This window comes from Ambystoma mexicanum, chromosome 5q (assembly GCF_040938575.1).
Source record: "Ambystoma mexicanum isolate Mex_15411 chromosome 5q, UKY_AmexF1_1, whole genome shotgun sequence".
Classification (NCBI taxonomy): domain Eukaryota; kingdom Metazoa; phylum Chordata; class Amphibia; order Caudata; family Ambystomatidae; genus Ambystoma; species Ambystoma mexicanum.
The window spans coordinates 95638124-95657741 of NC_090933.1; the positions used below are offsets into that span (position 1 = coordinate 95638124).

Here is a 19618-nt window from a genome sequence, read left to right on the forward strand (position 1 = left end):
CAGTAGACCAATATATAAAGATATTTTTTTTAAAAGGTATGACCCGGTACAAGACAAAACAGGTGGCTTGCAAAGGTAACATTAACTTAGGAGACAAATATGGATTTCACTTATTAAAAAGCCACCTTTGCCCTGCTGCCCAGTAGCAGGACTGCAGGCAAATCCTAACAAAACTCTCAAATGACCATACATTGGAAAGTGCAAATTTGGATACATCCAAAATATGCAGCTGCCTATTGTGACCATCAGTTTTTCCTCCCCTCGAAGCAATGGAAGGTTTAAGCTGTTAACCATGTTATGTCTTTATCAGCAGACACCATTTTGAGTTCCTCAGCCTGATTGTGATGTATTGAGACTGTACATGGTTGATAATGTTAATGTTCACTCCCGCAATGGCAGAAAAACAAACCGAATAGAAGTAGTGATTAGAAAAAGTTACTCAGTTGATCTAGTTGTGCAATATGGATTGGGTATTGGGAAGAGGAGGCGGGAACCCTGATGGCATGGAAATCATTAATAGCGGAATTGTTTGGAACAATACAAGACCTGACAGAATCCACAGAAAGGGAGACCCCACCACGGGCGGCAGATACAGTGTGTGTGGAATAAATAGGCTCATAAATGGGGGTGGGATGTGGGGAGCAGTGACCGATAATAAGTAATGAACAATTGATCTGTTGATATGTGCACTGCGTGTTTGGTTTGTATTTTTCTGTTTGGTTGAATAAAATCAATAAAAAATCTTTTTTAAAAATGGATTGGGTATTGGAGAATATGGAAGGTATAGATCTTTAGTACAGTTGTTGCCTGAAAGGCAACAGATGTTTGGTGTGCTGATGAACAGTAAACCCAATATATGTGAAATGTTTGACACTCCGCCTCGTATGGCGTCTACGTACATTAAGCTAATGCCTATCGAGAGGTGCATGAAGGAGTCGTGGGAGAAGTTGCACCTGGCCTGGGCTTTGGAATTGGGGAGCGATTTGTCAGTTAAAGTATGGCATAGTGTTGGGAGGGTGGCAGTAAAGGCTAAAATGGATCTGAGTTTGCGCTATGTTCCCCAACGGGTATTGGGTTGTGTATATTCGATGCCAGAGAGGATGTGCCCAAGGGTTTGATGGATAATGGTCTTTGCTGGGGCTGTCATCATATGAGGGGAACCTTGTCACACATGCTTTGGGAATGTAGGAGGGTGGTGGGCTTTTGGAGGGAAGATATTGGATTGATGTGGTGGAGAATATTTCATTTCCAAGAAGTTTTATGGCAGTTCTGTTTCTTTTGAGTGAAGGCAGATGTGAAAGTGCTTGTGACTCTTCATATTGGATTGCTAGGGCTGTATTGATGGCAATTAAACAAATTATGAAAGTGCGGAAAACTAGGAAAAAGCCACAACTTGAGAACTGGCTGATGGACATACAAACACTTTTGCACTTTGAGAAATCTCAATCGGGAGGGTGAATATGTAGAAAGATGGGGACCCTTTAATGATTTGTATGGGTAATGTGAAGGTTGGGGTATGGTACTTTCGTAAGAGTTATTCGGGGGTTTGATATTAGGTGGGGGGAATGATGGGGTGTATGTTTTGTCGTGTGAGTTTTGTTATGTTGTGTCGGATTTATTGGGATTCAAGGATGGGTTTTTATTAGGTTTATGTTTTATACAGATATTATAGAATATTTCAAAAAAGGTAGCAGGCGCTCCTCTCCAGAAAGAACATGATAACCTGTCCTGAGATGAGAGTTTGCAGCACACGCGTTTTGCTCACTGTACCTTTCACAGATGGGAAATAACCATTTGCATATCAGTCTTTGTCCCGCCCACATGGGCAGTACAAAGACTGAAATGCAAATGGATATTTCCCATCTGTGAAAGGTACAGTGAGCCAAAAGCGTGTGCTGCAAACTCTCATCTCAGAAAAGGTTATCATGCCACGTTCTTTCTGGAGAGGAGCGCCTGCTACCTTTTTGAAATATTAGCAAGGAACTTGGGGTTGGTCACCCTGAGTTACCTGGGGGCAACCAGACGTGGACTCCCTGCGCTCAGAGAGGCAAAGTTTCATCTCACTGATGAGGCCCAAGAAGGCTGAAACACGTGTATGGGGTTGCTTTTGGTACTCTTGTTCAGAGAGGAATTGCATTAGCATTTCGGTGCTGGACTCCCCATGTGGGCGGGACAAAGACTGATATGCAAATGGATATTTCCCCTCTGTGAAAGGCACACTGAGCCAAAAGCGTGTGCTGCAAACTCTCATCTCAGAACAGGTTATCATGCCATGTTCTTTCTGGAGAGGAGGAGTGCCTGCTACCTTTTTGAAATATTAGCAAGGAACTTGGGGTTGGTCACCCTGAGTTACCTGGGGGCAACCAGACGTGGACTCCCTGCTCACTGTGCTCAGAGAGGCAAAGCTTCACCTCACTGATGAGGCCCAACAAGGTTGAAACACGTGTATGGGGTTGCTTTTGGTACTCTTGTTCAGAGAGGAATTGCCATAGCATTTTGGTGCTGGACTCCCCATGTGGGTGGGACAAAGACTGATATGCAAATGGATATTTCCCATCTGTGAAAGGTACAGTGAGCAAAAAGCGTGTGCTGCAAACTCTCATCTCAGAACAGGTTATCATGCCATGTTCTTTCTGGAGAGGAGCGCCTGCTACCTTTTTGAGATATTATAGAATAAGATATGTATAATTACTTGTTTTTTATATTCACTTATTTAATGTTTGTGGAAGAAAACTAAATAAAGAGGAAAAAAAAAAGTTGCTCACCATAGTGACTACTGTGCTCCTAGTCCATAGTCCCCTTCCCGCCATACTGTATGGTCGTCTGCACACTGGGACAGGACCGGAGCCTTTTGAACTGCAAAATATGCACTTCCCCTTTAAATTTGAATTTAAGCACACGTAGGCACAGCCATGCACACTGACCCCGGCACACCTCAGTCTCCAAAAACGTGCATCGAGAAGAGCTCCTCTAACTAGATTGGAGGTGGCGGGTTGGGGCATATTGAGGAAAGGAAACTATGGACTAGGAATACAGTAGTCATTAGAGTGAGTAACATTTTCTTAGTCTTACGTCCCGTCCCTTTTCCTCTATACTCTATGGGCGATTCCACCACAACATAAACTTATGGGAGATGCATTGAGAAGTTTCAAGTAAACACATGAGTACTGCCTGGCTAAATGCTGCATCTTCGCGTGAACTGACATCCAGACAGTAGTGACGACAGAAACCCAAAGGGGTTGACCACGTTGCTGCTTTTCAGATTACATCAGATGCTATGTGCCACTGAAATGTGACTGCTGTTGCTTTTGCTCTTACCTAGATGTGCTCTAATACCTTCAGGAGGAGTCTTGCCCTGCACTTTGTAGGCTTCTTCTATACATGACACCATTCATCTAGCAATCAATGCATCAGAGGCTTGCTTGCCTGGCTACAAAGAAAGCCTCCGTTTTTGAATGCGTTGGAGTTGCTTGAATAGAATTTTAAAGCTTGTCCGGCGTCAAGACAGTGCAAGACCTTGTCGGCCTGTGGCTGCAGGTTAGAAAATAATGTGGTTAGTGCAAAATCTTGGTATATGTGAAGTTCAGATACAACTTTAGGCAAAATGGTTGGGTGAGTGCGTAAAATCACCTCGTCTTTGTGGAATGTTGTGTATGGTTCAGATGCTGCTAGCGCTAGAATTTCGCTAAACCTTCTTGCTGATGTTAATGCCACTATCAAAACTGACTTTAGAGTCACAAATGTAATGTCTATAGAGGCCATAGGCTCAAATGGTTTATGAGCTAGAGCTGCTAAAAGAACATTGAGATCCTAGGGGGGAGAGGCTTTCTGACTGGGGGAAATAATCTGATGAACCCTGAAGAAGAAAATTCTCTGCTGAGTTCCTATGAGTTTCTATGGCAGCTAGATGCATCCTGCACGTGTCTACCTGTACACCTGAACGCCTTAGGTAAGGTGAAAATGTTAAGACATTAGCCAGCATACAGTTTAGGGTTCCATCTAATAATGTCCCCTCAAAAATATCGCCATGCAAAACAATTGTGGAAAAATTGCAGTTTTTTGTGGGACACCCCTGCAATCCCTGCCTGTCCCTGTTCCTATATATATGGTCACCTATATAATCTCGCCACAACCTTTTCCCGGTGACATTATATATGGCAACCATATATATAGGGATATTATTTCCTGATACCCAGTTTAGGGGATCAATAGCACCTTGTCCAGTTGCTCCTGTACTGGGACCTAGTGGAGTCCTAACTAGCTTTCAGAATAATGTCCGTATTGTCTTCAGACAACTTTAGATGTGCTAATGTTAGCTTTTCAGGCACCAAGCTGCTAGGGTTATCAGTTGTGGGTTTGGATGAAGCACTGCGCCTCCTTGTATGTAGCAGCTCATTCTTGAGTCTGCTGAGCCTGTCTGCTTCTGCATTGTTCTGACCTGGTAAATGAGCCGCCTGAAGCCATAACCCCTGTTCTATCGCCCACTCCCACAACTGGAGGGCTCGTTTGCAAAGGGACTGGGATTTTGTCCTACCCTGTTTGTTTACGTAAAACATCGAGGTTGTCTCCTGATCCCAACACATTGCTAAATTAAGTTGCAGCCTCCTCATTTTGAGCCTTGCTGCTGGTACTGAGAGAATGCAAGTAGCAAGGAGACCCAACAGGTGTAGATACCACGTGACCACACTGTCATGCAGTCCTTTGCTAAGAAATGCTTCACTGCTGCCAACATATCCTTCCTCCTCTCCGGAGTGAGAATATTCTGGCATGCAGAATTCACTTAAGGGAATCTCCAAGTCGAAAGGTATGTTGATTAAGGCTTGTAGGGTATGTGTTGCTTCTTGGGGAGACTCCGTCCCGATGAGCCAATCATCATTATAATAGGGGTAGACATGCTGACCCCCTGTTTCTCAACAAAGCTGGCTATCGCGTTTAACATTTCTGTGAAGACTTGGCGTAGAATTTAGACCAAATGAGAAGACTTTGTATTGGAAATGTTTCCCCATGATCGAAAATCTGAGGTATTGTTGATGGGGATGCCAAATTGGTATATATATATATATGTAAGCGCCATTCAGGTCCAAGGCACATAGCCAGTCTCCCGTGCAAAGGGACTCTGCAATCTGAGCTGGGGGGTCACCATCTTGAATTTTTCTAGGAGTAAAGGTTGAGGAAGATGGGTCTAACACAACCCTCAGGCCTGTATGGTTCCTCTTGTGATCCTGGAATAAAATTCCTTGCCCCTGTCTTGCACATGGTCTCTTTCGTCAACTTGGAATTCCATTAAGCCCTCCACTTCCTTGAGAAGTGTTGGCGATCCTATCTGTATGAGCGGGGGGATCCTGGGAGAGGAAAAGGGACAGGGAGACAAAAAGCTTTGGAAACGACTGAAATTAACCAGCAGTCTACAAAATGGTCACACCACTGATCCTTGTGCGGAGCTACTCTGCCACCTACAGGAGATTTGTGGACCCGGACAGTTATATCATGGTTTCTTTGTCTCTGAAACTGATGATAAGGAGGGTGTGGGGGGGGTGGGAGGGAATCCTTTAGGGTTAGTTCTCTGCTGTTCTCTGCTGCTTCTGTCCGAGTACTAGGCAACCTATCGGGCTTCTTTCTTGGAAGCTTCTAAAACCCCCAAAGGATCTTGATCTTTCTTCTAATCTGGGTTGAGTCTGTGGAAAACGACTTTGAGAGCCGGCTTGGTAATGTAAGGAACTCTTGGTGGCAACAGTAAAGACAGACACAAGTGATTACAGTTCAAGGGTGTTTATTGAACTTTATGATGGGTGAGATTAATGCCTAATCTAAACCGAAATCTAAAATGGGAGCAAGCTTCGACCATTAAATAATAATAAAACCATCCTAGAGGCGTCTTGTCAAATAAAAAGGGCTATACTAAAAAAAAACTATTGCCAATCCTTACTACTAGTTACAAAAAAGAGTGTGGGATAATGTTCACCAGCAAAGAAAGAAGTGTTCACAAAATGATAAGTCGGGATGGTATGGCTGTTTCTCCCTTCCCTACGTTTGAAGCACGGGACAAGGCAGGAGTCTCGTTCTCAGCACACTCCTGGGCTTGGACAGCACAAGGTTCACAGTTCAATTCAACGATATCAAAACCCCATTCAAAGGCTAAGTCTCTTTCCTACAAAAGTCTCTTGCCTCAGAAGGTTTGCTGATTAGAAGTAGCAAACAAACAAAAGTTCTCTGGGCGATTGCTTTTGGCCCTTGGGATCTCCCCCTGCTTGGCTTGGATCCCTTATTGCAATCCTTGGGTGACTGCTCTTCGCCCCTGGGATCTCCCTCTGCCGGGCTCAGATCCTTTCTTGCAAAAACGGGCCTCCCTCTGTCGGGTTCACTACAGCCTTTCTTCTACATAGTTTATGTATTGCTCCGTTGTATCAGAAAGCGGGGTTTCTTTCTCTTTAGCTTCCTTTCGGCATCCCTCTGTCGGGTTTACATTTGCCAACTATCACAGTTCACACTAATGGTGGAAAGCGGGTTCCCTTCGTCTAGCTTTCCTCTAGCAACGGGGCAGAGACTTTCAATTTTACAAGGGATTTGTAGGACCACTCGGATGCCTCCCACCACCCTTTCCTAGGGCCTTCTGGCTGTTGTAGTTTCAAAAAACAGGTCCCGGTCAGAGCTTTTCGAATGAGCGCCCATCTGGCAAAGTCCTTTCTTCTTGTGTTCAAACTTTTGCTACTCGCAACCTTGGGCTTAAAACAGTTTGGTTTGATATCCGCTTCCTCCGACTCAGCGGCTGTGCTGAACCCGTTGGCTTCTTAGTTCTCTGGAGTCAAGGATAGTACCACGGTAGCCAGCTTGCCTCTCTGTCTGCGTTATGAATGTGGGAGGCCCCCGTGTACCATTGACTTCTGTTCTGCACGCCAGCTGTAACTCCCGGTCTTACTTTTTCCCTTCTGGAGGCTTCATGGGTCGGAGTTGAAAATGCCAAGGGCAATTCCCCTTTGTCGTCCTTGCAGGTCTCACCGCTCGTCCTTGCAGGTCTCACCGCTTTTCTTCTCCCTTTTGTACTGCCGGTTTGGTGTAGCTGTCTCCTCGTGTGTTCGGCCTTGTTCAAAGTGCGCTTTCGTGCTCTGCCTTTTATCCCTGTGGGGAAGGTAAAGGGCCATCAGGTGTGCGTGGTTATTTTCAATTACCTGACCCGAGTGTTCGAACATGTCAGATAAACGGCTCTGGTGTTAGTCTGTTGTCTGTTACCATGTAAGCAAGTGTTTGTGTGGGACAAGGGGATGTAGAGCTTCTAAATATCCTACAGGGTAGGATGGGGAAAAGTTGTTATAGGGAAGGGGATACCACGTCTCAAACCTCGGTGTCACACTTCTGCTCCCCGAAGACCCCTCGCCCAGGTGATCCTACCCCACTGGTCCATCACCAGGAAGGGGATCCAATAGCGATGGCTGTGTACGGGCCGCCTGGGCGGCAGATCGCATGTGACCAGCGGGCGAGATACCTTCAGGTTTCTCACATACCCTTCCTCCATGCAATGTAGCCGCATCTGCTTCACAGGGAAAATGGGACAGTTAATCTACATTCCCCTGGTCTTTCCCTTTCCGGTGTTCCACCATAAAGCAGTAGGGCTGCAGGTCTAGAAAGCGTTGCATGGCATGTGGGTTTGTTGAGTCTTTGCATTGGCTAATCCAAACTAGGGGGGGGGATGATTGTGACTAATGTACATTTTCTTTCCAAGAGGTAGTATCTAAGATGGATAGTGGCCCACTTGATGGCAAGGGCCTCCAATTCCAGTACAGGGTAATTTCACGTGGGAAGAGTTTACGGCTTGTTAAGAGAATGGGATGTTCTAATCCATCGCAAACTTGAGACAGGACTACTCCTAACCCAGTAAGGGAGGCGTCCGTCTGCAATATAAAGTCTTTGGAGAAGTCTACTACCTTGATGATTGGGTCTTGCACAGAGTTTGCTTTAAGTTGTTATAGCATATATCATCCTCTTCAGACCACTAAAGTTTCTTGGGTTCAGCATTCTTAAATTTATCGGTCAGCCTCGCTGTTTTGTCTGAAAAATTGGGGATAAATCTGCGGTTATATCGTACTAACCCTAGAAAAGCTCTATGATCCCTTTTTAGTTTTGGGTGTAGGTGTATCTAGGACGTCTCTCACTTTCTCATGTTGGGGATGTACGTTCCTGTTCCCTACAAAAAAGCCAAGATATTTTACGGCTGATGGTGCCAATCTGCATTTAGATGGATTAGTAGTTGGGCCAGCTTGTCTGAGGACTCTCATTATAGTATGAAGGTGGAAAAGGTGGTCTTCCCAGGTTTTACTATAAATGACGATATCATTAATGTAAGCTCCACAAAAGTCGGAATAGGGATGTAAGATTGTATCCATTAGTCGTTGGAATGTGGCTGTTGCACCGTGCATGACAGAAGGGCAGGACTTTAAATTGAAATAGTCCTAAGGGGGTTGAAAATGCTGTCTTTTTTATTTATCTGGCCCATACACTGGTACCCTCCAGTATCCTTTTTTTAAATCTATGGTATATAGAAAGGTGGCTGCTCCGAGTTTATCAATTAGGTCATCGAAGCGTGGCATGGGATATGCATCGAAATCGGATATCGCGTCGACTTGACGGAAATCTATACAGAACCTCCAGGAACGGTCAGAGTTTTTGACCAACACGATAAGTGAGGACCATGGGCTTGACGAGGGCTCTATAATATTAGCTTGCAGCTTTTTGTTTACTTCATCAACCACTATCTGTTTACGGGTTTCTGGGAGTCAATAGGGTTTTAAATGTACCACTTTTCCCTTAGGTATTCTAATGAAGTGGTAGATGCCTTTTATCCTCCCTGGTTTGTCTGATAATACATCAGGGAAGGATGTGATTAAATCTCTTAGACCTTCCTGTTTTTGGGCAGACAACTCAGGAGGGATTTGTTCAAAGTTGTCTATCTTCTGGAATGAAACAAGATAGTACTTTGACATGGGTTGCCGACGGGTTCTCCTTCCACTCCTTTAGGAGATTTATGTGGTATAAATGGACCATCTTTTTTTGGTCTGCTTGAGCTACTTTATAAGTGCAGGTTGCCGTTCGTTCTACTATTTCATAGGGCACATGCCACTTAGAAACAAGCTTGTTTTCGGGGGTGGGTAATAGGATCAATACTTTCTTCCCTATAGAAAGTGATCTCAAGCTTACGTTCTTATCGTAGTTAGATTTCTGGCGACTTTGGGGCTTTTCCATATGAGTGCTGACAATATCTCAGACAAGTCTCATATGTTCTCGCATTCGGGTAGCGGTTTGCGAGATGGGTGCCTCTTCTCGTTCTTCCCAGATTTCCCAGAGCATGTCTAGGACCTCTCTGGGTTCTCAGCCATAAAGTAAATCGAAAGGGGAAAATCCTGTAGAGGACTGTAGGGGTTTCCTCACTCCAAATAAAGGTGGTAATATGGAGTAGCTCTTTGAGCCTTTGAGCCTTACTCATAAAATTTGTAACCTGATTGGTCACTTTTCCTAGGGAAAGCCAACCCTGGAAAAATATGGTAGGATGTGTTTAAGGATTTGCTGGGTGGTATTATTTCACATTGGGAATGCTTCAGGGTATTTACTGGCATAATCAACAATCACTAGGACATACTTGTTGCCTAATCAGGATATTTCTAGAAGTCCAACAAAGTCCATTCTGATTCTTGAAAAAGGGACTTCTATGATGGGTAAAGAATTCAAAGAGCCAGGTGGGGGGGGACTTGTTGCTAGTTTTGTGACATATTTGACAGGTCTGGATAAAGGTCTTTTTATCGGCGTGGACCTGGCCAGTAAAACCTCCCACTGATATGCACTTCGGTTTTCATTTGTCCCAATGTGTCCCGGTAAAATGAGTGTTCCTGTTTAAGAAGAAAAAGGGGCTTCCTGTTTCTATACCTTCTCCTTCCAGAATAGGTTGTAGGATGGTCTCAGCGGGAGCGGGATCATTTCGCTGGGCAAAGGCTAGATCCGGATAGATGGTGGGTCCCTCTCCCTTTGTGCCTTCAAGGTCAGAAGTTTTATCAGCTTTCCCAAAGCCCAATGCACCTCTTTTCATTTTGTCTAGTTTGTTGTTGAAAGCCCTGGAATAGTGCCCTTTCCAAAATTCCTTGAGCAATTTTATCCCCAGGATGTACTTCAAATGAGACTTTGTTTTGTGCGAGAACCTTTACGTCTCCTCGGAAGTCGGATCAATGACGCCGGCTAAAACATCTATACCGAACTTCCGTGCTAGGCTAGATTTTGAGGCCAACCTGATGTAACACCCTGGAGGGGGTATCGGAACCAAATCAGTAGGAATAATCCCTCTTTTCCCAGGGGGAATGACAGCTTCCTTACTGCTATATCTATCGATTATTTTGTGGCAACAGAAGGTTTAGAAGCTCGTTGACTAAGTTTCTGAAATTGGAGGGTTCCCCGATTTGTTTCAATTGAGTCACATCCCACTCTGACACCATATCTAAGGAACTCATGGTGGCAACAGTAAAGACAGACACACGTGATCACAGTTCAAGGGTGTTTATTGAACTAAATAATGGGTGACATAAACGCCTAATCTAAATCTAAGATGGGAGCAAGTTACAACCATCAAATACTAATAAGGCAGTCCTAGAAGTGTCTTGTCAAATAAAAAGGGCCTATACGGAAAAAAAACTATTGCCATTCCTTACTACTAGTTACAAAAAAGGGTGTGGGATAATTTTCACCACAAAAGAAAGAAGTGTTCACAAAATGATAAGTCGGGATGGTATGGCTGTTTCTCCCTTCCCTACGTTTGAAGCACGGGAGAAGGTGGGAATCGCAAGCACAGCACACTCCTGGGCCTCCACAGCACAAGGTCCACAGTTCAGTTCAACAATATCGAAAACCCCTTCAAATGCCAAGTCTCTTTCTTGCAAAAGTCTGTTGCCTTAGAAAGTTTGCTGATTAGAAGTAACAAACAGTTTTATCAGAAAGCAGGGTTTCTTTCTCTTCAGCTTTTTCAGCATCCCTCTGTCGGGTTCACATTTGCCAACGATCACAGTTCACACTCGTCGGGGAATGCGGGTTCCCTTGGCCTAGCTTTCCTCTAGCAATGGATCAGAGACTTCCGATTGTACAAGGGATTTGACGTGACCCTTGTAGGACAACTGTGATGCCTCTCAAAAAACTCCAAAAGCTTATCCTCTCTGTTAAGGACTGCTGAAGACGTAGCCTGACCCGATGAGCCAGCCACAGCAGGCTTGGCATAAAGATAAGTCGCAGCGACAACCGATGAATGCAGTTGGGGGTCCCAGGCCAACAAAGGCCCTTCTGAGCCCAATTGTATATACCGGGCATCCAATTTTGTACTGATCGATTGGCAAGAGTGTGGGGTTGCACATAGGTTTTTTGTAACTTCCAAGACATCCTTGTGCAAGGGAGTGCCTGATCAAGAAGATGTCTCAAGGGCTAGAACCTGAGCTAAACCTCCTGCTTCTGGTTGCTCTTATGGAGGTATAGGAACCACTACAAATTATGCTAACCTGTCTAGCCTTTTGTGAAAAATCTTAGAGAGGAAGGAAAATTGACTTTCTCCTCTTCCTCATCAGTATCGTGTTTCTTGTTTCCCAAATTTGAAGCAGCTTGATCTTCTGGCTCTTGAGGAGTTCTTTAGTGGCGTTATTCATACTGCCTGAGGGTGTCCAAGTTGATGTGCTTGGCTGCATCCATGGCTCAGAGTACCTAAGAGTACTAGAGGAAGTTGGGTATAAGGTGTAGCAGGGACCGTGACCACTTGACAAATCTTCCCTTCCCACTGGCTCACTTTCCGTGTTTGTTTGTGAACTTGATGTTCTCTCTGCCAAATTATGGAAATGTGGTCTTGAGCCCTGCATAGCGCTCTGATTGAGAGGAGTCCACAGAAGATGGCGCCTTGTCTGAAGATGCCGCACGCCCAGGACCCGACAGCTTTACAGCCCTTTTCTATAAAATGTTTAACATACTTGCACCCCAATTAGCATTCCTTTTCAACTCTTTCGCAGAAGAAACCTTCGCTCTTCCACTGCCACTCTTCTTGATTCCCCCCAGATTTAAGACAGCTAAATTTGGGGGCACCACCCATGATGTCCAGGGCCCCCTCCTCTGGAATGCCCTACCAGCTGGGATACGACAGATTCAAAACTATTCCCTGTTTAAGCAAGCCATAAAGACTCACCTTTTCAATCTGGAGTAACCCCCCACGGCCTCAACTCCCTTCTATTGGTCATTTTGTGTGTTTTGTCTTTGTTTTGTGTGCGCCCTGAGGCCCACGGGCATGTGGCACGCAATAAGAATTAAAATAAATAAATAAAAATACAGGCACCATTGCGTCTACTATGGGCGAATCGGTCCTAACATTAATTGGTAAGCTGGACAAAGATCCTACACAATGCTCCTCATACCAGCCAATTGCTGTTCTTAACTACGATGCACACATTTATTCCAAGATGATAGCCCTCCGGCTGGCTTCTGTGCTCCAGGTAGTGGTTGGAGCAGACCAGACAAGATTTATAACGGAGGAGAAAACGCACAATAGATGTAATGGCGTTGGCCCAGCGGTTTAAGAAAGCAATGTCGGTATTATCAATTGACGCCGACAAAGCATTTGATTGGGTTGATTGGGGTTATTTGTCCAAGGTGTTAACAGGGTTTGGTTTTGGCACCAATTTTATGCCAAGGGAGCTAGCAAATTTTACACTTCCATCTACCCACATTAAATTAAACAGTGTATTATCTGAACCAGTAACGCTGGGAAGAGGTACACGGCAGGGATGCCCGCTATCCCCACTCCTATTCGCCTTATCCATGGAACCTCTCGTGAGGGTGGTTCGCTCCACAGCGAGCATACAAGGCCTAGAGGTGGCCGGGTATCAACACAAGATTGCATTATATGCAGACAACTTGCTTTTTTATATGATGGACACAGTAGAAACACTTCCCAATATAGTCTCCCTGTTAAAGCGATTTCAGGAAGTTTCTGGGCATCTATAGAACAATCCGCTTTAGGTGGTCCTTTACATGAATGGTGTTGGCATTCCCCAAGAACTAGAAAAAAAGAATGGAATGCACTCCCAACCACCATGTCAACCTTCGGTTATTGGGATAAGGCAGCCCGGAGGTATGGAACAGCCACTTTTCCTTCCCCCCTCACTGGAATCTGGAATAATTGGGATTTCCCCTCCCTCCCAGGACAAGACACCAGGAGATTTACCCGATGGATTGAGGGGGGGGGGGTCTGACTCGGGCGGGCCAATGTTTTGATAATGAGCAACCAATATCATTTAAGCAATGCAAACAAGCCTTTTTGGTATTAGACGCTGATAGATATGAGTACATACAACTTATTGGCTCGCTAATACAAAGCTGGCGGCTCAAGTGAAATAGGACCCTACCCAATTTGAGGACCTATTTATCGGGGACCCACCGAAAGGCCTGGTATCATCCATCTATACAATTCTTAACTCTAAAAGGTTCAACTCACCCCAAACATGTATGGTCAAGTGGGAGGAGGCTATTGGGAGGCCCGTAGATGAGCTGGCCTTGTATAATACATGGACTAGGAAGGCAAAATATTCTAAATCAGTTAATCTCAAGGAGAATGGCGTTAAACTGTTACTACCATGATATTTGACCCCAGAGCGCTAGAACAAAATTAACCCTACATATCCCCCATGTGTTGGAATGTTCCGATGCAACAGGCACCTTTAGGAAAGAAGTCAGCCATTGCAGTGCATGTTCTGGGATATCAAGGTTATTGTGGAGCATTTGTATGAGGATGGAATGGTTGATAGTGTCAAAGGCAGAACAGAGATCAAGTAGAAGGACGACAGCTGGGGAGTTGGAGTCCAGGGATGCGAGCAGTTCTTCACAGGTGTTCAGAAGATCAGTTTCCGTGCCTCTGGATGCTTGGAATCCAGATTGATGATCGTGGAGGCCACCGGCAAGTTCAGTGTGCGAGTTGAGTTGGGGCAAGGCCAGCTTCTCCAGCAGTTTCCCTAGGCAGGGAAACTGCTGGCGAAGCATCCTTGCGCCTACTTGTGCCTAAATTAAAATTAAAAGGGAAAGTACGTATTTTGCGGTGCAAAAGGCTCCGGTCTCGTCCCCGTACGGGGACACCCATACACTATCGAGGAAAGGGGACGGGATTTAGGAGTAATGATGTGTACTGTTTTGTTAAGATGTAGGTGAACTTCGGATTTTAATATGCCACTGCGTAGCATGATATTTTAATGTGGTGCCACCCACATAGTTTGTAGCCTGTCACATGTTTTCTCCCATCAACCTCCACCCACTTATTAAATGAATAGACATTTAGCTTATGGATTGGGGGGTTACTTTTTCCATCACTGCTTCAGCTGTGTGGCTAGTGCAGTACCTGGACACGGCCACAGACCTCTGTAAGAAGCACTTCGGTCATCTGTAGTAAAACGCACAACTTTGCTGTAGGCCGAAAGTGATTCAAATACTTTGTAACTAAGTCTGTAAAAGTGCAACACAGCCTGTTAACATTTGAGACACTGGCAGGTGGATCTTTGTGACGTCTGTCTCAGATGGGACATTTAGCTGGCTCTGTTCTTGGGGTGGGGCCGTTTTTCTTTAGTTGAGCAATCGCAAATGTCCACATCAGCAAGCTGTAAGTCACTGTCGTAACGGCAAACATTTTTTAGTTCAATGTTCATTTTGGTGGTTAAAAATCAGGCCAAATACAATATGGAATCACAAAAGTGAAGGACCACATGGAGCAGAAGCATGCATGTCTTCTACAAATATGTGTGCTGAGAAGTTATGATTGGCATTAAGAAAAATAGTGCAGCAGGCTGTTGTATTTACTAACTGAAAAAAGATGCCCACTTTCTACTTGCTAAATGATGCCCAATATGTAGCTCGAACTGAGCAATCCACTTTGCAGACATTTTTTATTGTCGTTTTTGTACCAAAATAGCATTGAACTTTATCCAGAAATGGGTCTTTTCTGCCAACATAAACACCCGACCTGTATTAATGGTGATGACACCTACTCTGTGGGTATCTCTAAGAAACTGCAACAAAATGTGTAGACATTTATGCACGTTACCTTTTCCTTGAAAGTGGGGTTGATAATTTTGTTCATGGTCAGCTGTTGCTCTGGGTACAAAGACTGACTCCTGCTCACGTTGTTTACTATTTGACAAATATGCCATTTGAAAGAAATTATTTTCTTTGTATTTGATCGCACATTGTAATTATTTTCTCATTTGATTTTTTTTTTCTTTTATCACCTTCTACAGGAAGTCCTTCTCATCTCAGCATGGGTGAACCTGTACATGACCCTTATGAATTTATCCAGTCTCCTGACTCTCCAAATCAATAATAAATATGTATTGTATGTCGATTATTATATTTCATAGATTTACCATTCCTATTGTATGTAGCCCGGTCAAAATATTTTAGTGTATCACATTTTTGTACTTCGAGTTTGTATGCTAACTTTATATTTGTCCTTGCTGTATATTTGTTTGATTTCCATGAAATACTTTTCTTATTGGGATGTATTCTTTGTTTTTATGATACTACACAAATAAAACATTGCTATGGATCAATAATCCATTATTCTACTTCAGATTTAATCTATGGAGACCAGTGGCATTGAGAAGAACCTATATTTCACTGTGCTTCAGTGTTTGGATATTTACAATTCAACTATGTTGAACCACAGAACCGGATATAAACGCAATTATGAAATGCTTTACATTTTAGATTTTTTACACCTCAGTTAAAAATCATTTATTTGAGGGAGGGTGAAGGATACACAAACAGCATTTTAATGTTTATCTAAAACCTTTAGGCAACGCTATAAGAAAATTGGAGTGAAATAGTTCCACATTGTAGTTTTGAAAATGTAGATGTAGTACTAAGATCCTTTATTGCTAATTTCATTATTTAACCCAACCCTGCCCAAAATACACTTTCCATAAGTTAATTACACAATTGAGACCTAGCGGGACAAGCACAAGTGTATAGCCCTCAGTTTGCAGACGGGGAAATCACCTGTTAAAAGAAAAGCAGTGGCTGCTGCCTATGCTTTAGGAAAATTGATCACCTACAAGGAAGTCTTTGACATCAACGCTCCATTGCAGTTCAAGAACATTGTACTGAGCAAACAAATGAGCCAACCTCTTTGCTAATTGACTGACCCTTGTTGATTTGTTCTTTCCAGACATTTCACCAGTCGTGCTTACCTTGGCTGCAACCTTAGAGCGTGATGCATCATGTGTAATCCCTTTTGTGCTCTTAGGATGTATATATGCCTTACTTTACATAAGAAAACAAAAGTATCTGCAGTGTCATGTGGAATATATTGATCGAGATATAAAAGGCCAGACAAAAGATATGCCCCAGCTTGTGGGGGCAGCTCCTGTACTTAGATAGTTGTGTTTGTAGTAAGTAGTACAAGGAAGGGTTTATTCCACCGTGGAAAAGGTACGATTTTCTGCTGATGCATCATTACATGTGCAAAGTTCCCGGGCTCCAGCAAGTTACATGCCTTTTCTGGCTCCTTTAGTAAGGCTTCTCACACCCTAGAGTAGACCAGATTAATTTAGGAAATAAGGTTCTTGCAGTAGTTCAACATCATGTTCTGTGAGATGTATATTCCTTCAAGTAGTTTTCACTGGCAATAAGGAAGGAGAACACATAAGATTCCCATAAAAAACACATGTGACTTAGTCCAGTCTTTATGTTGACGGTGCCCTGAATGATAAATCACTAGTGCCAAAGCATCTGACCCTTTAAGACTGGTTTCATCACATAGTTTGGACAGTTTATTTTTAATACTGATATTCTGTCCCGCCACTCCACCTTCTGATTGTGGATAGTCTGGGCAATGGAGCTTCTGCTGTACTTTCGATACCAACATTTATCAGAGTGTAGGTGTGACATCTTGCCTTAGACCAGGACCGTTTTACTGATTCTGTGCCTATTGGTTTTCAGTATGTTTGTGTGTGTGTGTGTAATATATATGCAATTAAAAAAATGTGTTAAAGAGACGTTATGGTTAAGTTGCACTACCAAAAACCTATGAAATTCAATGGAAAAACGTTGTTACAGGGACATTATGGTTACAGGTAAAACCGGAAAAACCCAGAAATTCGCCAGTTATGGTAAGGTAAGCAACCATAACTTGTATTACCAGTGTGCACTGCAAGGACTAACGCCCATGACATCAAAGATGCCATCACAAATCTCATTGATAACATCTGTAGTGTAGCACGACAACGTGAAAAGGCCCGGAAGTGACCACTTCTTTGCAAAGGTCAATGACAATGCCGAAATTGCAGACGTCGACAGTGCACCACAATGCCTCCAATCCTTCCAACCCGAAATCGCCATCTAAGTCTTTTTCCTCGGCATACCTTGCAAATCTACCACAAAGCCATCACCCAGTAACAGCTCTCTGCGTCTCTCCATTTCTACCAGTCTGAGTGCACGAAGTACAATAACAATTTGTTACCTCCCCTTCCTGTAAGGCGGAACCTAAGAAGCTAATTGGATAATCCCGACAGGCACATTCCCATTGCCCAGCATGCTTACAAGGGCACAAGGTGGCACGTGCGCTTTCTGAACTAGCGCAAGGGTCGCGCCCCAGTGAAGCAGGAGGAGTCCTTCTCCCTATTGGTGCTCTTTCCTGTCACGTACACCCTGAACACCTGATTGGCCAAATGTCATAGACCCATTTCCATTGGCCAGCATGGTGAAAAGGGCAGAATGTGGCACCTGCCTTTCCACAAGTAGCGCCATGGCCGTGCCAAAGTAAAGCAGGAGGAGTCCTTCTTCCCTTGGCAAAATCTTCCCTGCGGCACTACCACATTGGCTAATGCGTTAATAGGCACACACGCATCCACCAATTGCATCGAAGCCGCCATCATCCAACACTGTCACTCCTATACAACACTTCAAATGTACCGTCACACATTTACAGTACAAATGTCGTGCCAATTCCAAAGCACGTCCACTACAAAGTTCTGTAAAACTATGTATGCTTTCTTCATCCGCATATATCCACATGGCCACCCAGGATGTGGCACGTGTAATCCTAAAAAGTACCGCACAATCTGCAACCTTTTCGTGATAGTGAGGGGGGGGGTTGGGGCAGGGGCGGGGTAAGTAATATGAACCTCACAATGGGATTGGAACTTCCGACGTAGATGTATAAAGGTTTTTTCTTTTTTTAACAGGTGTGCAGACAACTTTTTTTGTTTGCCTCTCCTCACTTTTTTACCACATTCTGCTCAATGTTTCATGCACAGTGTAAAAGAAAACAGCATTGCCAATGGCACTCAAATACATGCCATTTCTATGGAATCACTGCATATTGTGCAACCTCATCACCTCCTAATGGGTGGAGAACATGCCAGCAGTCTGCATAAAATCACGAATAATTCTGTTTATAACACGCCTTGCGACCTCTGGCTGGGGACAAATTACACTGTCATGGGCCCATACTCCTCTTGGTGTTATGCATGAGAAAACGACCTTAGCAGTAGGAAAAATCTGCACCACTGCATTCAGCAACCTCTTCACGTGGCGGATTAAATGTCCACACGACATATAACCCAAATGTAGACTTCCATAGTGCACGACGACAAAGTCAACGTTCGTGACGGAGGCCACATATCTGCAAAGTCAAACCATTCCGCCGAAACTGCAGTCACCCTGACAGCCACAGAAAGCGTGCACTCCTTCCAATCCAAAATTACCAGCAACGCCTGTTTGCACGCAACACCTGTGCAGATGGTGCACAATGGTGTCACCGACGATGAGCACTGTGTGTCTCCCGATCTCCACCAACCTCACAAGACAGTATTGGGACGATTTGGTACCACCCTTCTGGCAACCACACCCTAAACACCTAATTGCTTATTTCCCACAATTCCATTTCCACCATGCTCATAATGGCATAATGTGGCATGTGCGCTTTTCCATCCACAGTTAGGGCCACAGCCCAGTAACGCACACACAATACTTCTTCCCTTTGCACAAGCATTTTTGCTTCATTCCCCCGTTGGGTGCTGGCAAATTGTCAAACACGTATGCAGCATTCACATACAAAACCTCTGCATAGCACAATATCATTTTTGCACACCACTTCATATTTACCATTACACACTCTCAGTACACGTCCCATTTCATTCCAAAGCACCTCCACCAGAAACCTCTGCTAAAAAATACACGATTGCAGCATCCACAATTATCCAGAGGCGCACCCACCACACCTTTAGCCATGCACACAACAGTGCAGCCATTTCCACACCCACTACAACACTATGGATCCATGCATACCACCATTTTGCCACCTACCATAATGCACAAATATACGTAGCGCCACTTCTACCCAACTCCCCCACACCAAATAACACCCATTCACGGAAAAGTATCCCAATTAGCAGAATCCACAAACATACCAAAGCCCGCACCACCCCTACCCACTGCCATTCACAAAGTATTGTGTCACTGGCAACCTATTCACAACAGCCGCACAACATTGGGCCTACTTCATTAAATGTGCACACATCACAGTAACCAAGCACATGTAAGCTGCACTTCAACCATACCCTCTTCTATACTT

General features: G+C 44.2%; 1 protein-coding gene across 7 annotated transcripts in view; it reads left to right on the forward strand.

The window, feature by feature from the left end:
• The window catches only part of BRD9 (bromodomain containing 9), a 1136180-nt gene extending 1120584 nt beyond the window's left edge, over positions 1–15596 (forward strand). For all 7 annotated transcript variants that reach the window (XM_069620588.1, XM_069620585.1, XM_069620589.1 and 4 more), the window contains exon 17: positions 15282–15596. In XM_069620588.1, coding sequence (XP_069476689.1) covers positions 15282–15364 — 83 coding nt within the window. In that variant the 3' untranslated portion in view covers positions 15365–15596. The remainder of the gene's footprint in view (positions 1–15281) is intronic.
• The last annotated feature ends 4022 nt before the right edge of the window (positions 15597–19618 follow it).